General features: G+C 42.2%; 1 protein-coding gene across 1 annotated transcript; it reads left to right on the top strand.

The window, feature by feature from the left end:
- The first annotated feature begins 7,197 nt into the window (after positions 1 to 7,197).
- Positions 7,198 to 13,271, top strand: ASCL4 (achaete-scute family bHLH transcription factor 4). Its single transcript, XM_027107465.1, has one exon. It carries the CDS (start codon positions 9,634 to 9,636, stop codon positions 10,147 to 10,149), a length of 516 nt encoding a protein of 171 aa, XP_026963266.1. The 5' UTR covers positions 7,198 to 9,633; the 3' UTR covers positions 10,150 to 13,271.
- The last annotated feature ends 5,421 nt before the right edge of the window (positions 13,272 to 18,692 follow it).

Here is an 18,692-nt window from a genome sequence, read left to right on the forward strand (position 1 = left end):
GTGCTGAAGCCATTTGAGAAAACAACTTAGCAATTTTTATACCATATGATTCAGTAATTAACACTTCTAGGTGTTTACCCAAGAGAAAATACAAACATATGTACAAAGACATGTACACAAATGTGCATAGAAGCTTTATTTATAATAACCTCAAACTGGAAATAACCCAAATGTCCATCCACTGGTGAATGAATAAACAAATTAGAGTATATCTACGCAGCGGAATACTATTCAGCAATAAGAAGGAAAAAGCTATTCATAGGTGAATCTCAACAGCATTAAGCTAAGTAAAAGAAACCATACACAAAAGACTACACAATATGTGTATCCATTTATATGAAATTCTAAAAAAGGAAAAACTGTAGTAATAAAAAGCAGGTAAGTGTTGGGAGTTGAGGATGAATGGGAGGAATGAGACTGCCTGCAAAGGGGCATGAGGGGACTTCTAAGGGTGATGTAATTATGTTGATTGTGGGAGTGGGTGTATGACTGCATACATTTGTCAAAATTCATCAAATAGTACATTTGAGATTGATGAGTTTTATTGTATGTAAAAATACCTCGAGTAAACAGTTCTCAGAGCTTTCTGAGATAGATGCTCTTCCTGGGTTATAATCCTCAAATTTGGCTTGAATAAAATTTTCCATTTCTTTCTTTTAAGAAAAAAACACTCAAAAAGTTGCTTTAAAAAGAAAATGATATCAGGGTCATCAAAAATTGAAGCATCCTAACCCCATTCCCCAGACCAGATTAGGTCCACTGTATGTTCTCTCACCGTCCTTATCTTCATTGTAATTAATTGTTTAATTTTCTGTCTTGCCAAGTAGATTTTAAGTTTTGGGGACAAGACCCATGTCCATCTTACTTAATGCTATATGACATAGCACAATTTTCAGCATTTATTAGGTTCTCAATAAATATTTGTTAAATGAATGAAAGTCAAACCGGCATAAATCAAAGCTATGCTTATTGACTCAAATATCTACTTACTTGGAGACCTACAGTAAAATGGATGCCCACAGTTGTCTAAGGAGCTGATTTAGGGTGACTTACCACTTAGGAGACACCAAGGTGCCACTGAGACAATAAAAACAATAGAATTACTGACCAATTAGACAAGTAGAAATGAAGAGCATAGCTGCTCTTTCAGAACCCAAGTATCAGAAAGACTGTGGAGCAAAGATGTAGCGTTGCAATCAAAGGTAAACCTTAGAGATAATTGTGTATAAGACAAACCAGATAGCAAGCATTAATATTTTGCTGGATGGCAAAGACAGAAACAGCAAATTACCTTTTTTTTAAAAAATTATTTATTTTTTTATTTTTGTCTGCATTGGGTCTTCGTTGCTGTGCGTGGGCTTTTCTCTGGTTGAGGCGAGCAGGGGCTACTGTTCGTTGTGGTGCATGGGCTTCTCATTGCGGTGGCTTCTCTTGTTGCGGAGCGTGGGCTCTAGGCGCACGGGCTTCAGTAGTTGTGCCATACTGGCTTTGTTGCTCCACGGCATATGGGATCTTACCAGACCAGGGCTCGAACCCGTGTCCCCTGCATTGGCAGGCGAATTCTTAACCACTGCACCACCAGGGAAACCGCACAAATTACCTTTAAACGTTATCTTCTAGCCCTAAAGACAAGGACAGTAATTGGGTAAGTTTGGGCCTGGACTGGGCTTCTTAGGATATTTTTCTTTCAATTGACTCTAATTAAGGTTTCAAATCCTACTTCTGATCGCTCATGTAAGGGAGGGTCTGGAAATACGACTTCTTACGTGGGTAAACCTGTTCTTTGGAATTCTTGGGATTCTCATGCATAAGCCTGATTTATTGGAAACCAGACTTATGATGTACAATCTGATATAATAAATTATAATTATCAAATATAACTCTAACTATTTCTTTAGTATTTGCAGAAAGGCATGGAAAGGCTAGAGTTGGTTCAACAAATATGTGTTGAGTGCCTACTATTGCTCTAGGCACTGGGGAGATAACAGTGAACTAAACAGGCAAAAGATACCCAGTCTTTATGGAGCTTACATTATAGTGGAGAAAAATAATAAATAATTAAAATATAAAATATACGAGATAGCAATAAATACCATTAAAAGTATGGCAAGGAATATAGATAGTGCTCAGGGATAGGAGCTGCAATTTTAAACAGGGTAGACAGGGAAGTCATCATCGAAAATGTGACATTTGAAACAAATGAGATGAGGGAGTGACCCATCTGCACATCTGGAAGTGTGTTTCACTCAGAGGGAATGGCAAATGCAAAGGCCCCGAGGCAGGAGAATCCCTGACAGGTTTGAGGAATTGCAAGGAGGCCAGTGACACTAGCACTGGACGGTCTAACATGGGAGCCACTAGTCACATGTGGTTATTGAGCCCCTGAAATGTCCCTAGTTCAAATTGTGTAATTATTTTAGAGTGATTATGTTACTGGCCCCAGTTCTTCACTCCTCTTGTAACCATGCCCTTTACAAGGGGACTTCATAGCTCATCCTAGGAAAAGAAAAAAGTTTTTTCTGCCCCTTGATTCTAAGTTTGCCATGTTAGACATATACTAGAATTCAGCCTAAATCATTGCCCCTCAGGCTCAAGAACTAAATAAATGCTTATTTTCTTAAGCTACTGAGTCTTGAGGTGGTTTATTTGATGGCAATTTTGAGGCTGCCTTCCTTTTCTTGGATGCCACTGATTTTCTGCTTTGACCTTTGGAAACTGTTACATGGGTATAAAATTAACCACTGGTATTTGGAACATTATTTCTCTTGGGTTAAGTTCCAAGTATTTGGTTTAACTTCTCTAAGGGCTGCAGAATGGCTTGTTTTCTAAATGGAGTGTGTATGGGACTAGAACTGGGATAATCTTGTGTGTTCTATGGACTTCAAAAGCAGAAAACATGTGGTGATAAACTAATTCAATTCCTCAGATTTGAAGAGACTACACGAATTTCAGTAGACGATCACCCAGGCTAAAACTGCTGAAGAAACCCTGACTTTGCTCAGACTGGGCAGTGTGACCCCTCTATTTGAGACTGAGCAGAATCGGAAACTGGGGGGAATGATCTGTGGAGTTTAACCAAAGAAATTTCGATGTTGATACCTTTGAATTTAAACCTATAGGGTAAGGTTATTTAAACTTTGGGTTTTAATTTATCCTTAGCAATTTGATAATGGGTGCTTTTTAAAATCTGAAGTATTGGGGACTTCTCTGGTGGTCCAGTGGTTGAGAATCTGCCTTCCAATGCAGGGGATGTGGGTTCGACCCCTGGTCGGGGAACTAAGATCCCACATGCCACAGGGCAACTAAGCTCACATGCCCTGGAGCCTGTGTGTGCGCACCAGAACTAGACAGAAGCCCGCGCTGCAAAGAAGAGCCCTCACGCCGCAACGAAAGATCCCGCGTGCCACAACAAAGATCCCATGTGCCTCAACTAAGAACGGATGCAGCCAAATAAATAAACAAATGATTTTTAAAAGTCTGAAGTATTATTCTACTGATAATTTATTTGATTGCATAATCTCTGGCCAGCTCTATTGAAATGGTTTTCATTAGAGAAAGGAAAAGAATGCGCTTTTGGCCAAGGGACCACCAGGCTTTGAGGTTAATTTAACAAATGTATTGTTCTGATCTACTTTAGAGATTTTAATGGGGCAAAAGCTAAACTGCTGCAACATTAGATGCTTTCCCATAAAAAAGTACAAGGATGCTAGCATTGGACTAGAGATCTTAGGCAATGAAATTCAATAAGAAAAAATAAATGAGTTATACTAGAAAAGAAGAAACAAAATTATCATTACTTGTAGACGATCTGATTACAGTTTAAGAAATTGTAGAAAACTATCTTTAAAAAATAACTATTGGGGGACTTCCCTGGAGGTCCAGTGGATAAGACTCTGTGCTTCCAGGGCAGGGGGCACAGGTTCGACCCCTGGTTGGGGAACTGGGATTCCACATGCTTTGCAGCACGGCCAAAAAAACAAAAAACAAACAAAAACTATTGGCAATTCCCTGGCGGTCCAGTGGTTAGGGCTCCAAGCTCTCACTGCTGAGGACCCAGGTTTGAACCCTGGTCCGAGAACTAGAATTCCACAAGCTGTGTGGTGTGGCCCCCGAAAAACCTATTAGAACTATCTTGAGTGGGGTGTTGTTTCACAAGTGTATACATATATCAAAACTCATTGAATGATGTATTTAATATATGAGAGTTTAACTATATGTAGATTTTCACTCATTTAAAAATCATTAGAACTAGTAAGAGAGATCATGAGATGACTGGATTAAAAATTAACATGAAATAAGTCAATAGCTTTGAAAAAATTCTATTCACAGCAGCAATCACACCTGTAAAACATCCTGAGATAACCATAACAAGAAGCATGCAAGATCTACATGAAGAAACATATGAAACTTTATTAAAGGGCAAAAAGAAGGCCTGAATAAATGAGTTCTACTGTGTTCGTATAGGAGAGATTCAATGTTAAAAAAAAAGTAAATTCTCTCCAAATTAATCTGTATATTTAACACAATCCCAATTAGAATCCCAAAGTTTTCCTCTCTCACGGATATTAAAAGTGCATGTTGGGTTTTCCTGGTGGCACAGTGGTTAAGAATCCTCCTGCCAATGCAGGAGACACGGGTTTGAGCCCTGGTCCGGGAAGATTCCACATGCCGCGGAGCAACTAAGCCCATGAGCCACAACTACTGAGCCTATGCTCTAGAGCCCACGAGCCACAACTACTGAAGCCCACGTGCCTAGAGCCCGTGCTCTGTAACAAGAGAAGCCACCACACTGAGAAGCCAATGCACTGCAACAAAGAGTAGCCCCCGCTCGCCGCAACTAGAGAAAAGCCCGCGCCCAGCACCGAAGACCCAGTGCAGCCCAAAATGAATGAATAAATAAATAACTTTTTTTAAACGTGCATGTTACTTTCCTCTTCTTTTCCAAATTTGGGCATCCTTGCTCAATAGTTCTTTCAGATAAATTGCAAAGTCAGCCATCCATTCTCCAAGCCTTGAATGTGGTACATTTTTCTGATTCACACCAAGATGCCACATAGACAAGGAAAGGCCTTGTAAATGTGTGGTAGGAGAAGGTAGCCTTAAGCAAGAGAGAAAAGACAAAAACCACAAGGGAAGGATTAATGGATCTGACTACATCAAAGTTTTAGATTTCTATCCAATAAAAGACTGCATAGGCAAGGTTAAAATGCAAATAGTGTTTGAGAAGTTCAGAATAAAAACAGTAATAAATTGTACCTAAATATTTGTGGTTCTTTAAATCTTGCTGTAAATTATATTATCTTTAAAATAGAATGTAATGGTGTGGGTAAAGGATTAATAAAACTTTTCCTCTTCTTGCACAACAATTTGACCTTCAGTTGACTTGCTGTTATCTGTTTCTCTGAAACCTAATAAAGATCGAATGTCAGCTATGTTGTTAGGCAGCCTGACTTATATTAAAGCAATTACCTGATTGTTAGATTGCATCTGGGTTGCCACAACTATAGCTGGTGGGGGAGCATAGCTTTGGGCTTTTCTGAGTGTGAAGACTCTAATTGGGCCCGTGGTGAGGTCCCTGGAAGCTATGCCTATGGGGTCATACTGGCTCCCGAGGGGTACCAGACATCCAAGTCAGGGCAGCTGCCACACTGGTCTGATGTGAGTGGTCTTGCCTTGCACCTGAGCTGTCACTTGGCCGCAGGTGGGTTAAGGGGGAGCAGCTATGTAGATATCTGCATAGATTACTGCAAGGACTCCCTGGGAGGTATAACACCTAATTCTGCCCTGCTCAGAGCTATTGTTCCTGACCTAAATCCTTCCAAATGAATCTGATGCTAAATGTGGCCCATGGTAGTCTTAATGAATCTTGAAGTTTAGTTGTGCCTGAGAAGACTCCTGGTGAATGCTGCAAATGGTAATACAAACAGTTTATACTTGGGCTATATAGAAAAGAACTAATTGGATAGAATTGTGTTAGAGCATCAATTTGAGATTTATGTAACTACACCTGTGATAAATCTTACTTGGATCACGAGGTAATACATATGTTTCCCTGTTCCCCCATCAGTGGCAGCTGATGCAAATTGCAGGTATGGGGCCAGGGGGTATGCAGCCCTCTGTGCCATGGGTTTAGGATACCAAAATCTACAATGTGATATCAAATACTTCACAAGAAGGGCCAATCTAAGTCTCTTTATCTCACATATTTCAAACAAGTGATGAGAGACCTGTCTGAGTTTTAGGGGTGGAAGTTTTCCTTGGCCTTAGAGATACCTTTAAATCTCCTGAGCCTGGGTGAATCCCATCTCCCCTTTTACAAGCAGATCTAAGTAGGACTACATAACCCTAGTCCCAAACGCTCTTGGCGGTTTTGCCTATCTGTAACTTGATCTAGCCAGTCTTAAGAAAGACATCTTTAAAGTTGGCGAGAACATTTGTCTGGATGAAAACTGACTGGGGAGTGATGGGGAGTCAGAATCTCCTCTTTTGATCTCTTATATAAGAAAGAAGGCAGCCCCTCCCCCATACCCCCCTCCACATACACACTCACGCACATTGTGCGAGTAAAATGATGCTTCTCTCACTGGGATCTCACTGGGAAAACCACTTATTTCCAATGCACGTGCACCTTCAAAAAGTGTAAGAAAGAGTGTCAGCATTCTTTGTGACCATATAGATCATGTAGTAATCCTAACACTACTTGGACCCTCTAAAAAGACCACTATAGGATCAGGGTCCGGCCATTGTTGATTGTGGTATTAGTAGTGGGAAAAAAAAAATCCTGTAGATATTTATTCCTCAGAGACAGAATTTATAAGAAGCCAGAAAACTTGGCTCAAGAACTTTAAATTTTAATGATAAATCTGTTCGTTTAGGTCAGACCAGGGTATCATTTGAGTTTTCTGTATATTTTACCTTAGTATTTTAAAGTTCACTAGATCAGAGAAAATCAAAAGTAATATTTGTTCTTTGTAATACTTTAAATAGTAGAAATATCCATAAAGAAAAGTGAACCACTCCCCCATCCCCAATGCCACCTTTTTTTTTTTTTTTTTTGCGGTTCGCGGGCCTCTCACTGTTGTGGCATCTCCCGTTGCGGAGCACAGGCTCCGGACGCGCAGGCTCAGCCGCCATGGCTCACGGGCCTAGCCGCTCCGCGGCATGTGGGATCTTCCCGGACCGGGGCACGAACCCGTGTCCCCTGCATCGGCAGGCGGACTCTCAACCACTGCACCACCAGGGTAGCCCCCCAATGCCACCTTTTTTAGGCAACCAATGACAAAAGTTTAGAGTGTGTCTTTCTACTTTTTTCTCTGTGCTCATGTAAAGACATCGTGCAGAATAGTTTGTTTTAAGTTCATGCTGCATACGTTACCCTACCATTTGCTTTTTTTCACTTATCGTGTTATGGACATCTCTGCAAGTTCTTACATATAGATCTAACTCCTTATTTTTAATAAGACAGTATGTTAAAAGGATTAGCCCTTTCCCTATTGATGGACATTCACTCTATTTCCATTTATTCTCTTGTTTTAATCACTACAAACAATACTGTAATAAATATTATTGTACATATAAATCCATACTGGTGCATTTATTTTTGCAGGATAAAATTGTAGAGAACTCTGAGTCAAAGGATATGTGATGTGCACTATTAATATTATTTTCCCAAAAGCTTGCAGCAATTTATGCTTCTGCCCTTTCCCCCAATCCTTATTAGCAATCTTTTAAATTTTTGCCAATCTGAGGATGAAAAATGGTATCTTAACTATTCTCTTTTTTGTTCCCCTCCAATCTATTCTGCATTCTGCAGTGATCTTTTAGAAAAACAAATCTTACCACGTCACCTGTCTGCTCAAAACACCTCATTTATTTCCCATCACTCTTAGAGTAATGGCCAACATCTTTGACATGGCCCAAAAGCTCCTTGTGGTCTAATTGTCTGCCTCTCTGGTGGGCTTTTCGCCCAGTAGGGCTTCCTCCTGATAGGTCTCAACTCTACTGAGAAATCAAGATGACATATGTTTGTTTACTGGTACAAGCCTCAGAGGGAGCTACACCTTTTAAAATGTGACTAACTTATGCCTGAAAGGAATAATTGTTTCTATTTTACTTGCCTTGATGGAAGTGTTTTTCCAATTGCTTCAGGCAGATCATCAGAGTAAACAGGGAAGCGTAGGACTTGTCAAAAAAACATGTTAGGGCGACACCTTGACTCCCCAGGAATAGGCAGAAAGTCTGATTGAAAACGTAGGGGGTTTTTGCTTCTCTTGTTTTTAAGTCAGACTTTTAAAGTAGAAGCTGCCTTTAATGTGCTGGTTTGCAGAACAGGAAATCTGATTTTCAGTGTGATAACACATTCTTTGACATTAACCAGTACAGTTGGATTTTTAATGACACTTTCATCTTCAAAGCCCTTCACTAACACGGTGGATTAATTATTCATTTTTTGGTTGTGTGTTAAAAAGACAAATCTTCAAAGCCATCATCCTTTCTCCTCGGAACTGGGGCTCTCCACCTTTCAAATGTTGCTTTCTTACCCCCAAGGGAGAAAATAAATTACATCTTTTTTTTTTTTAAGACAAAAAGAATACAATAGAAATATACTCTTTACACTATGGAAAGCTGATGTCCTTATATCCTGGGTGGGATCAGAAGAGGTCGGGAAGCAGTGCTTAAGCTGTGTTTACAGTAAGCACTGTGAGAAATAACTCTGGCTAAAAGTGTTTGTTACTGCTCAGTCTTTTGATGTGCTCTTAAAAAGTAGCACAAATACATCACGGCCCCCGTGTTCAACATAATAATATGCAGACCCTTATATTTGTTGCTAAAGTATGTTTCTTTTCTGTTCTCTTCAAAAAATGTCTACTTGGGTTTTTAAAAGTTTTGGTTTTGGAGAAGAAAACCCTCAAGACTTCCCTGGGGTCCTCCTTAACTTGACACATTTTATAACCACAAGGGAGCATTCTTCCCTTTGATGAGGTCTTCTCTCCACCTCTCCAGAAATGAAAGAGCAAGTGTAAGTTTGCAAACAGCCTAAAAGCTCTTTCCATTAGCCCTGGACGCCGGAAACCACAAAGGGCAGTCAAGTCTTGATTTTCAAGGAGAAAGCCTCTGGTAAACTTTCGCTCAGCCGCCAGGAGATCTGTTGGTTCCTGGGAGGAGCTCTTCTGAAACCTTGACGATTCCTATGTTCATGAAGACACAGAGCGGTGGATTACAGTAATTGAAAAGCTTTGGTGGCTTTGGAAGATTACTATATGTTTGGTGTGCGCTCACATTTCCAGGCTAGGGGACCGCGTAGAGGAACCCCTTTTGTAATCTTTTGAAATAAGATCAGAAGGGAAGACAGGGTTTGAAGTGTGGATTGGGGGGGGTCGCCTAAATCTTTGCCTATCACCTCCGCCTGGATCATTATAAAAAGATCGAGGAGTACAATGAACTTAGGGAATCATGCAACGTTTCCGTGAAGCCTGTTCTGGAACCTAGCTTCCGGATCCAGAACCTTTTCCAGAAGCAGACCAGCGGCGGTGCTAGGCAGTCTGAATGGACCAGCATCTCCGCTTTGAAGATTTATTTTCAGTCTTCTGCTGAGAGATTCACCTCTGGAGTGATTGGTTCGCTTTTCGGCGGATGATGGAGAAACGTAAACAGGCCGGACTGCTGACCCTGCCGTACCACCTGCTCCCGGGGCCCATGGGCGTGCCTGGGTCCCTGCCCCGCCTTCCCCTGCGGGACCCCTTCAGGGTCTCCTTGCGTCTGGACGCCGCGTGCTGGGAGCGGGGCGGCTGCGCCCCGCGGCGGCCGTACTTGCCCCTGCCGCTGGACGGCGCCTTCGAGCCCGCCTTCCTCCGCAAGCGCAACGAACGCGAGCGGCAGCGGGTGCGCTGCGTGAACGAGGGCTACGCGCGCCTCCGAGCTCACCTGCCCCGCGAGCTGGCGGACAAGCGCCTCAGCAAAGTGGAGACGCTCCGCGCCGCCATCCTTTACATCAAGCACCTCCAGGAGCTGCTGGAGCACCACGCGCGGGGTCAGGAAGGCGCGGCCGGCGCCGGCTCCTCACTCAGGGCCGAATGCAACAGCGACGGCGAGTCCAAGGCCTCGTCGGCGCCTTCGCCCAGCAGCGAGCCCGAGGAGGGGGCCTGTTAGCGAGCGCTGGGCCGGCCCGGACCCCTCCCGCTGCGCCGCGCGCTTTTGGAGTCTGCTCTAAGGTTCCAAAAGGTTCCCTCCGGAGGTGGTTTGCATTTGCAATCTGTTTTTTTTTTCTTTTCTCCAGAACTAAATCTTAGGAAAAAGAAATGAGTGCTTTAGGGGGAAAAAAAGATTTTGACATTCTAGTTGTTTCCACCCCCTCCACCCCCCCTATTGGTTATGTGCCTGCAACTGAAAGATGCTTATGAAACTCTTCCTGTACTTCTCAAAGACAAACTGTACCAGACTCTGAACTCCTCAAAGGGCGAAAACAACGAGGATTTGCCACAGTCAGCGGGGTGGGTAAATTAGGGACGTAAATACTGAAACAAATCCAATCTTAACCAAAGAAGAACTTTCCAAAACTAGCTAACTAACTAAATAACAGCCCTTAAGATGAGCGGAAGGTTTTTCCTGCATTCCTTCATTTGGGAATTGATGTGAAATGTCATTGACACCGTGCTTTGGAGGAAGGTGGCCCAAAGCTGACACCTGGGAACACGTTTGCCAGAGCACGCGGCCAGGCCAGCCTGTGCTGTTGACTAAGCGTGTGGATGGCGGTGCTAGAAAGGACATTCCATATTGGAAACATCCTGTTTTATCAAGAGTGGTCGTGTGGGAGCTTCATAGCATCTAGCAGATAGTAACGTGTCAGTGGCAATGATCTTTTTTTGGAAGAGAACTCAAGATTTGTATGAAAACTTACTTTTCCTCTCAGGTGTCTTGTGCGTTGTGTTTTCATTTTCCTTTTCTTTGCACCCCTCACCTCCACCCCCTTGTTCTCACTCCATCTAACTTTCTGTTAAAGTGACACTGTGACCTTAAAAAAAAAAAAAAGGAAACGCTTAGATGGTTGAATGGGAGGGATTGACGTTGGGACATTCTCATACTTTTATCACCTTGAGGGCTTCCAGCTATACTGAAATTGTCTAGTGACTCTAGAAGTCTTTTAAAAATATTTAATTCTGGTCTTTTTTTTCCTGAGAAACAATTATAAATTCAGTAGGTAAGTCAAATACTTGTTGACATATAAACTTCCTATCTCTAAAGTCTTCTAATATGCTGACTGTCCCTTTCCCTGGAGACAGCTTTGCTCTGGGGGTGAGGGGGCTTGGGGGTGCTGGGAAGAGGACAAAGAGAAAACTAACAGTGCTGAGCCCTTTCCAGGTATTATTTCATTAAGTCCCACACTGAGGTAGGTTTTATTACCCCCTTTCTGCAGATGTGTAAACAGAGGGAAGCAAATAAACAATAAACATCTTTTATGTGCCAGAAATTTTGTTGTGTGGTTTTCACATTTTGTCCTGTTTATTCTCATAAATCTGTGAAGTGGGTATTATACATATTTGTAGTTTAAAAAAAAAAAAAAAAGGCTGGGAGAGGTTACATGCCTTGCCCAGGTTAGTGTTGCTAGAATTAGGTGAGCTGAGATCCAGTCCTAAGTCTGCCTGACCCTGAAGCCCAGGCTTGCTTTCTACCTGACTGTGCTCTCCCTTGCCCTGTCATTTGCTAGCTAGGTGACCAGCAAATGCTTCTTAACCTCTCTGCAACTCAGGTTCCTCCTCCTCATTCCACTACTTCACAGAAGCATAGGTTACAGACCTTGGTCATCTGCAAGCTACAATCCAATGATTAAGTTAGTAGTGTTAGCGTTAGTGTTTGGAGGAAGTACTATTCATTAGCTATACGGAGAGTAAGCCTGGTTAAAAATGATGTCTAGATGGAGTGAGTGTGATTTCTTCAGTGTTCAGAAGGATGGAGTAAACCACACTTTATTAGGGTTCTGTCTTCTATTGTAAGGTTCTAGGGGACATGACTGATGGAATGCTGAATCCATGTTGAAATGCATTACTACTAATATTTATGATGATGAATTATTATGGGATTCTATTGTTTCTTACTGCTCAGATAAATGCTGTGCAATGATTTACTACCAAACTACTTTTTCTTTAGAAGCAGGCAGAGCTCTGTGGTTTGAATGAGCAAGATGGAACAGCTATTTTCTCTTACCCATTACTTAGTTACATTCTGACAAACTCCTATAATGTATCCATTTTTTCTCCAGGCTGGTTCTTACTCCAGTGCAGGTTTCAGTGAAGCAAGTATAGGTAAGATATATTTGCTAATTAGGGGGAAAAAGAAAAGAAAAAGGGAAAGCACTCATGTTACCTCCTGGCTGTGTTGAAGAAGAGGCTAATTAATCAAGTTGTTAATTGGAGAACCTTGAGATACTTTTTTAGGGGTATTCGTTGGACAGTAATAACACTCTTTATTCCTTTTTTCTGCTCCAGCTAATGGGTGAGAACCTTGACATTCTCTTTTCTAAAGTAGGAATAATAATAAAAGAGTATATTTTGTTTAATCTATACAGGTTATGTGGTTGCTTTTAATGCAGGAAAAAAGAAATAAAGATTTCTTCATTTACTTCTTCAAAATATGTGTATAAAATGTGTGAGTAAGTATAATATACTTGGCTGACATGAGTGGTTTATAAAGAGAAGGACAAAGGCAGTTTTAAAAGAGAACTTTTTTTCTGGATAAAATTTCTTGACAGACTTCTAATGAGACTTTTCTTTAAAGTCCTATTGAAAAAAAATAAGTCCTATTGAGAATAAAGCAATGATTTTGAGAAACTTTTTGGGAAAAAAAAATCCTATCTCAATCATGTAACTTTTTTTAGAGGAAAAAAAAAAAAATCAGGCAGTTTTTCTGGAACTTTCCTAATGGCTTACAGGAGGAGCGCCAATCCAGGAATGAGACCTTTTAAAATGTTTAGTCTTCCCTTTTTCTGTGACTGAACACTTAATGAACCACAGAACAATTTGACTCTCGGGAACCCCCTGGCTGTCCAGTGGTTAGGACTCCATGCTTTCACTGCCCAAGGCTCGGGTTTATTCAGGGAACTAGGATCCCGCAGGCTGCGTAGCATCAATGGAGTGGAGAGGAGTTTTATGGAAATGATGCATTCATGAAAGGAGAAACATTGCAAGTCCTTCAAGATCTTCCCTATTTCTTTGGACACTCAGCCCAGACATATCCATTGATTACACTGTATTGCTTTTAGAATATTCATAACACTGATTAATGACACCTCACCCCCATCCCTTGGGTGCAAAGAAGGAGGGGCTGTAGAGGGGTGTGGGAGAGTGTGCCCTCAGGCTTGGCCTTTCACTGATCTGGTGACCTTGGGCGAGTCCCTAACTTTAGTGATCTCAGTTCCCTATGCTAGGGCACGTGAAGACTGGACTGCATGATCTTTTAGGCCTTCCAGCTAGAACATGCCATTCTTCTGACATGTGAAAAGTCCTAGACTAGGGGAAACAAATGGCGGTAAGACATGCCCACTTCCTGCCACACAGTGCAATGGCTCTATGCTTCTGTATCATATTCTCCCTCTAGAAAGATCCAGTCCCAGAGCTGCAGTTTACACTTTGAGTCTAGTTGCTGTTACAACGCTTAATTTTAAAAAGCACAAACTTCATAATCTTCTGTGGAGTGGACTTTGAAGAATCTTACAATCTGGAGGAAAAATGAACCCATTTCACCTCAATATGAGGTAAAAAGGTGTAAGTGTTACAACTGGGGTCCAAAATGAAAAATGCTATGAGGATACAGAGAAAAGAGGGATTTGTTCTAACTTCAGGTGAGCAGAGGACTCGGAGGGAAGGCTTTGGGGGATATAGCATTGGGCAGGTGAAAATGGAATGAGAATTACAGGCAGAGAATCCAAGGGGAACAATTACAGGCAGAGCATCTAGCGGGGAATCGACTGGATTCCTACATAGAAGCAAGGAACTGTGTTTGGAGAATAGAAGCCGAGTAATAGGAGATTAGAAATGACGGCTGAGACTAGGTTCTAGAAAGCATTGAAAGCCCGGCTAAAATAACTTGAACTTTATTTTTAAGACAATGGGGAACTATTGAAAAAAAATGGGTTTTTTTGGCTTGCAGAGAGGGTGAACTGTTCATCGCTGTGGCTGAGAATCACTCTGGTGGCAGGAAGCAGCAGACTGATGGGGTATTGCAATAATGAAGGAAGAGGAAGTGAGGGCTTAAATGAAGGCAGTGGTGGTGGGGATGGGAAGGAAGGGATGGATGGATGAGGAGGTGATGTGGGAGTAGCACTAATAGGTCTTGGCACTCAGAGGACAGGGCTGGGGATGAAGAAGAAGAAGAAGTTAGAGACAACTCTAGTGAGTTCCCACTAACTGAAGTTGGGAATGCAGAAAGAGAGGCAGATTGAAAAGGTACCTGTCTTGATTTGGAGATGCTGGGTTTAAAATATTAATAGGTTACTCCTGCCCGGAAATGCTGACAGTGTGGTCAGGAGGGAAGTCAAGGACAGCTGTAGATTGAGAGGCATAAACATATAAGCAGCAGTAGGAGTAGATGAGATCTCCCAGGGAGAGAAGAAAGCCGGGCAGGCCTACACTGAAGGAGTGGCAGAAGAAAAAATGTCTTTGAAGAGGACTGAGAAGTTGGAAGGAGAACCAGGCTGGTGTGAGATCATGGCAATTAAATGAAGATTTCATTTTGTAAGAAGGAGGCAGTGGACAGCATCAAGTGATTCAGAGATGTCAGGGAATTTAAGGGTGAGAGGGATGCATTGGATTTAGCCATTGAAAGATCACTAGAGGGACTTCCCTGGTGGCTCAGTGGTTAAGAATTCGCCTGCCAACGCAGAAGACACAGGTTCAAGTCCTGGTTCGGGAAGATCCCACATGCCGTGGAGCAAATAAGCCCATGAGCCATGACTACTGAGCCTGCACTCTAGAGCCTGCGAGCCACAACTACTCAGCCCACATGCTGAAGAGCCCGTGCTCCACAACAAGAGAAGCCACTGCAATGAGAAGCCCGTGCACTGTGACGAAGAGTAGCCCCCGCTCGCCGCAACTAGAGAAAGCCCGCGCGCAGCAACGAAGAACCAACACGGCCAAAAATAAATAAATAAATTAATTAATTAATTTTAAAAAATTCTCATGTAGAATAGCATTTACAGAACAACCGGTATAAAGTAACTGCAGTGGATCAAGCACTGATGAGAAAGAAGAAAACAGTATCTTATTTTCTTCCCTTTGTGGAATTATTTCTGGAGACAAGAAGAATAAAGTAACCTAGGAAAAAGGAACAAAGTTTGGAGGCGAGGAGAACTGAGATGCCCTTCAGTTATCTAGATCTGAAGAGACGGGGTCTGCTCCTTTGGCCTAGACGTTTGTGATTTTCGGGTAACATAACTTCAACTCAGGACACTTGAATTTAACTCTCATCCTCCTGACTCCAGGTGCTATAAGTCTTAATTGAATTTGAGAGCAAAGTCCCATCAGACTGGGGAAGGCGTTTCATAGGATGAGTCAGCGTTACCCGGCTATAGCCAACCACGGTTTCAGATGGTGCATTTCAAAAGCTTTCTGAGCTTTTGAAACCTCTGAAGGTTTTTTTCAATGCTCCCAAAGTTATCATTTTCTCCCAAAATGGATAACAATCCCACTTGTCGCCCTGGGAATGAGACTTTTGATGGAAATGTGGCTCAGCGGACTCCTTCTCTGCAGAATGATCACTTCTCCACCCTTCTCTTTCAGGCATCACCGGCCCTTTTATCTCCATGTGAGGCGGACAGACTGCTGGAAGAGGGCAGAGGGCCTGAAATTGCTTTACATTTTCTTTATTGGTCCATGAAACCATAGAACCATTCCCAGCTCTTTGATTATCATCGCTGGGTTGTGTATGCGTTTTACACGCAGGCTCTCTGGGTGGTGAGATTGGTCTTTAATCCTTTCGTAGCTATTTAGCTGTGTCCTTTGCTGAAAACCTGTCAGCGGCCTTCTCATGTGGGGTTACTCACTGTCATTAACCACAGCTAAAATGAAACTGCAGTTGTGGCAGAACGAAGTGCGTCCAGACGATGAAACTCTCCAAACTGGTTTTTGCCTGCAGAGCAAGCCTTGAGGGGGCCACTGCTGAAGACATTTCTCATTTCCCTGACAGTGGAAACATCTCTGAAGAAGGAATCCTATCTCAGGGTCACAGGACTAGAAAGGGCCTTGGGAAATGACCTGATTCAACCCCAGGAGTTTTAGTGAAATGAAGGATTAAACCATGCAGGGCAGAAGCATATCTGTTCTCTCTTAAAAAAACCTCTAATGACAGAAATACTCCACCAGTTGACATTTCCTGAGGGCCTACCAGACAGGAGGCTAGCCCTTCTATGTATTATTCTCATCTGATCTTCACAACCATCCTACAAGGTATGTGTACCACTTCCATTTTATAGATGAGGAAGTGAAGCTTAGAGAGGTTAAGTAGCATATCATACAGATCAGTGGTAGTAAACTGTCTCTGGTTGGTCTTCATCCATCCGTCCGTCCATCCACCCATTCATCAATCAGTAAATATTTACTGGTTGCCTACATGGAGCTTAATTTTAGGAGAGGAAGAAAATCAGTAAACAAGCATAAAAATGCTTCAGGTGGTGATAATGGCCAAGAAAAATAAAGCAAGGATTTTTGTAATTCAATTACTTTTCACTCTCATTTTCAATCAACATCTCTTCTCCTTCTACTGTTCTAAAGCAGCCCTGTGCAGATTTAAATGACTAGACAACTTTCAATCAGACCAGCGTATCTGAAGACTGACATTAAGTTCCCCTGTAAGCTCTTCTTGTTTGAGACCCATGGTTACCACACTCAGCTCAATATCCATGTAAAAAAACGAGGGACAAATGGAATAAAGTGGGGTCCTACTTGATAAGGGGATCCCCATCAATCCCCTTTCACATTCACATCAACCAAAGTTGATTCAGAACATTAGAACACTTCCTGATGTAATTTCGGTTTGACATCTGCAGGTAAGCCAAGTGTTCCCCACAGAGGCCCATGACACTAGCTGCACCTTGACGGAGTAGAAAGGACCTGTGTTCCAGTCCTGACTTCAGCACTTATTGGTTGTTTCCTTGGGCAAGTGACAGGACTGCTCTGAACCTATTTTTCTCATCTGTAAAATTAAGGATAGTAACCCCTATTCCATCTCACAGGGTTGTGGTAAAGGCGAAATGAAGCTACATAAGTAAAATATCTCTCTAAAAAGTGCTATTATCACTATTAACCCATATGCAAATCAATTCTCCAATGAAAGTTAGGGATCGCTTTGCAGAGAAATACACTATCCAATTTGCGGAAAATTCTATTCAGCATAAAGTCAGTTGATATTGATTAAATTCTCAAGTATGAGGACGGAAATAGAAACATACTAGGTTTTCTAATGTGTAAGAAGTCACTCTAAAATTTACAACGGCAATTTACTGTTTCCCACAATTGAGACTGTGAGATTAACTGGGTGGTTCATCTGCTGGCCTCCCTTGGGGAGAAGAGAGAAGATTCTTTTATAAAGGAGAGGGGAAAATTGGGAGGGGCTGTTATAAACAAAGAATCCTCTGGAGGAAACTGGGAGTTCCAAGTATAGTAGCTTTTCATTAGCTGAGCCGTGACTGGCTCTCATTGGCTGGGCTGTCACTGGGCCGGGAGAAATTCTTCTTTCCTCCTGCTGGGTAGTAAAGTAGTAACCTTCTTGCTGTTGGGGTCTGCAGTTGATGGCAAGTGGTGGGCGTGAGAGCTCCCTCTTCTGGCCTCCTGACTCCATTTTAAATGAGGTTTCTGTTTTCTTATTGTTTTTTTAACATCTTTATTGGAGTATAATTGCTTTCCAATGTTGTGTTCGTTTCTGCTGTATAACAAAGTGAATTACCTATACGTATACATATATCCCCTCCCTCTTGCGTCTCCCTCCCACCCCTCTAGGTGGTCACAAAACACGGAGCTGATCTCCCTGTGCTATGTGGCTGCTTCCCACCAGCTATCTTTTACATTTGGTAGTGTATATATGTCCATGCCACTCTCTCACTTTGTCCCAGCTTACCCTTCCCCCTCCCCCTGTCCTCAAGCCCATTCTCTACATCTGCGTCTTTATTCCTCTCCTGCCCCTAGGTTCTTCAGAACCTTTTTTTAGATTCCATATATATGTGTTAGCATAAGGCATTTTTTTTTCTCTTTCTGACTTACTTCACTCTGTATGACAGAATCTAGGTCCATCCACCTCGCTACAAATAACGCAATTTCTTTTTACGGCTGAGTAATATTCCATTGTGTATATGTGCTACATCTTCTTTATCCATTCATCTGTCAGTGGACACTTAGGTTGCTTCCATGTCCTGGCTATTGTAAATAGTGCTGCAATGAACATTGTGGTACATGCTTCTTTTTGAATTATGGTTTTCTCAGGGTATATGCCCAGTAATGGGATTGCTGGGTCATATGGTAGTTCTATTTTTAGTTTTTTAAGGAACATGCATACTGTTCTCCATAGTGGCTGTATCAATTTACATTCCCACCAACAGTGCAAGAGGGTTCCCTTTTCTCCACACCGTCTCCAGCATTTACTGTTTGTAGATTTTTTATTTTTATTTTTTTGCTGTACGTGGGCCTCTCACTGTTGCGGCCTCTCCCGCT

This window comes from Aethalodelphis obliquidens, unplaced genomic scaffold (assembly GCF_003676395.1).
Source record: "Aethalodelphis obliquidens isolate GAN/ISIS:26980383/991018 unplaced genomic scaffold, ASM367639v1 scaffold8, whole genome shotgun sequence".
NCBI lineage: Eukaryota > Metazoa > Chordata > Mammalia > Artiodactyla > Delphinidae > Aethalodelphis > Aethalodelphis obliquidens.

Coding starts and splice junctions, on each gene's coding strand:
- ASCL4 (XM_027107465.1), top strand. CDS start 9,634: ATGATGGAGAAACGTAAACAGGCCGGACTGCTGACCCTGCCGTACCAC.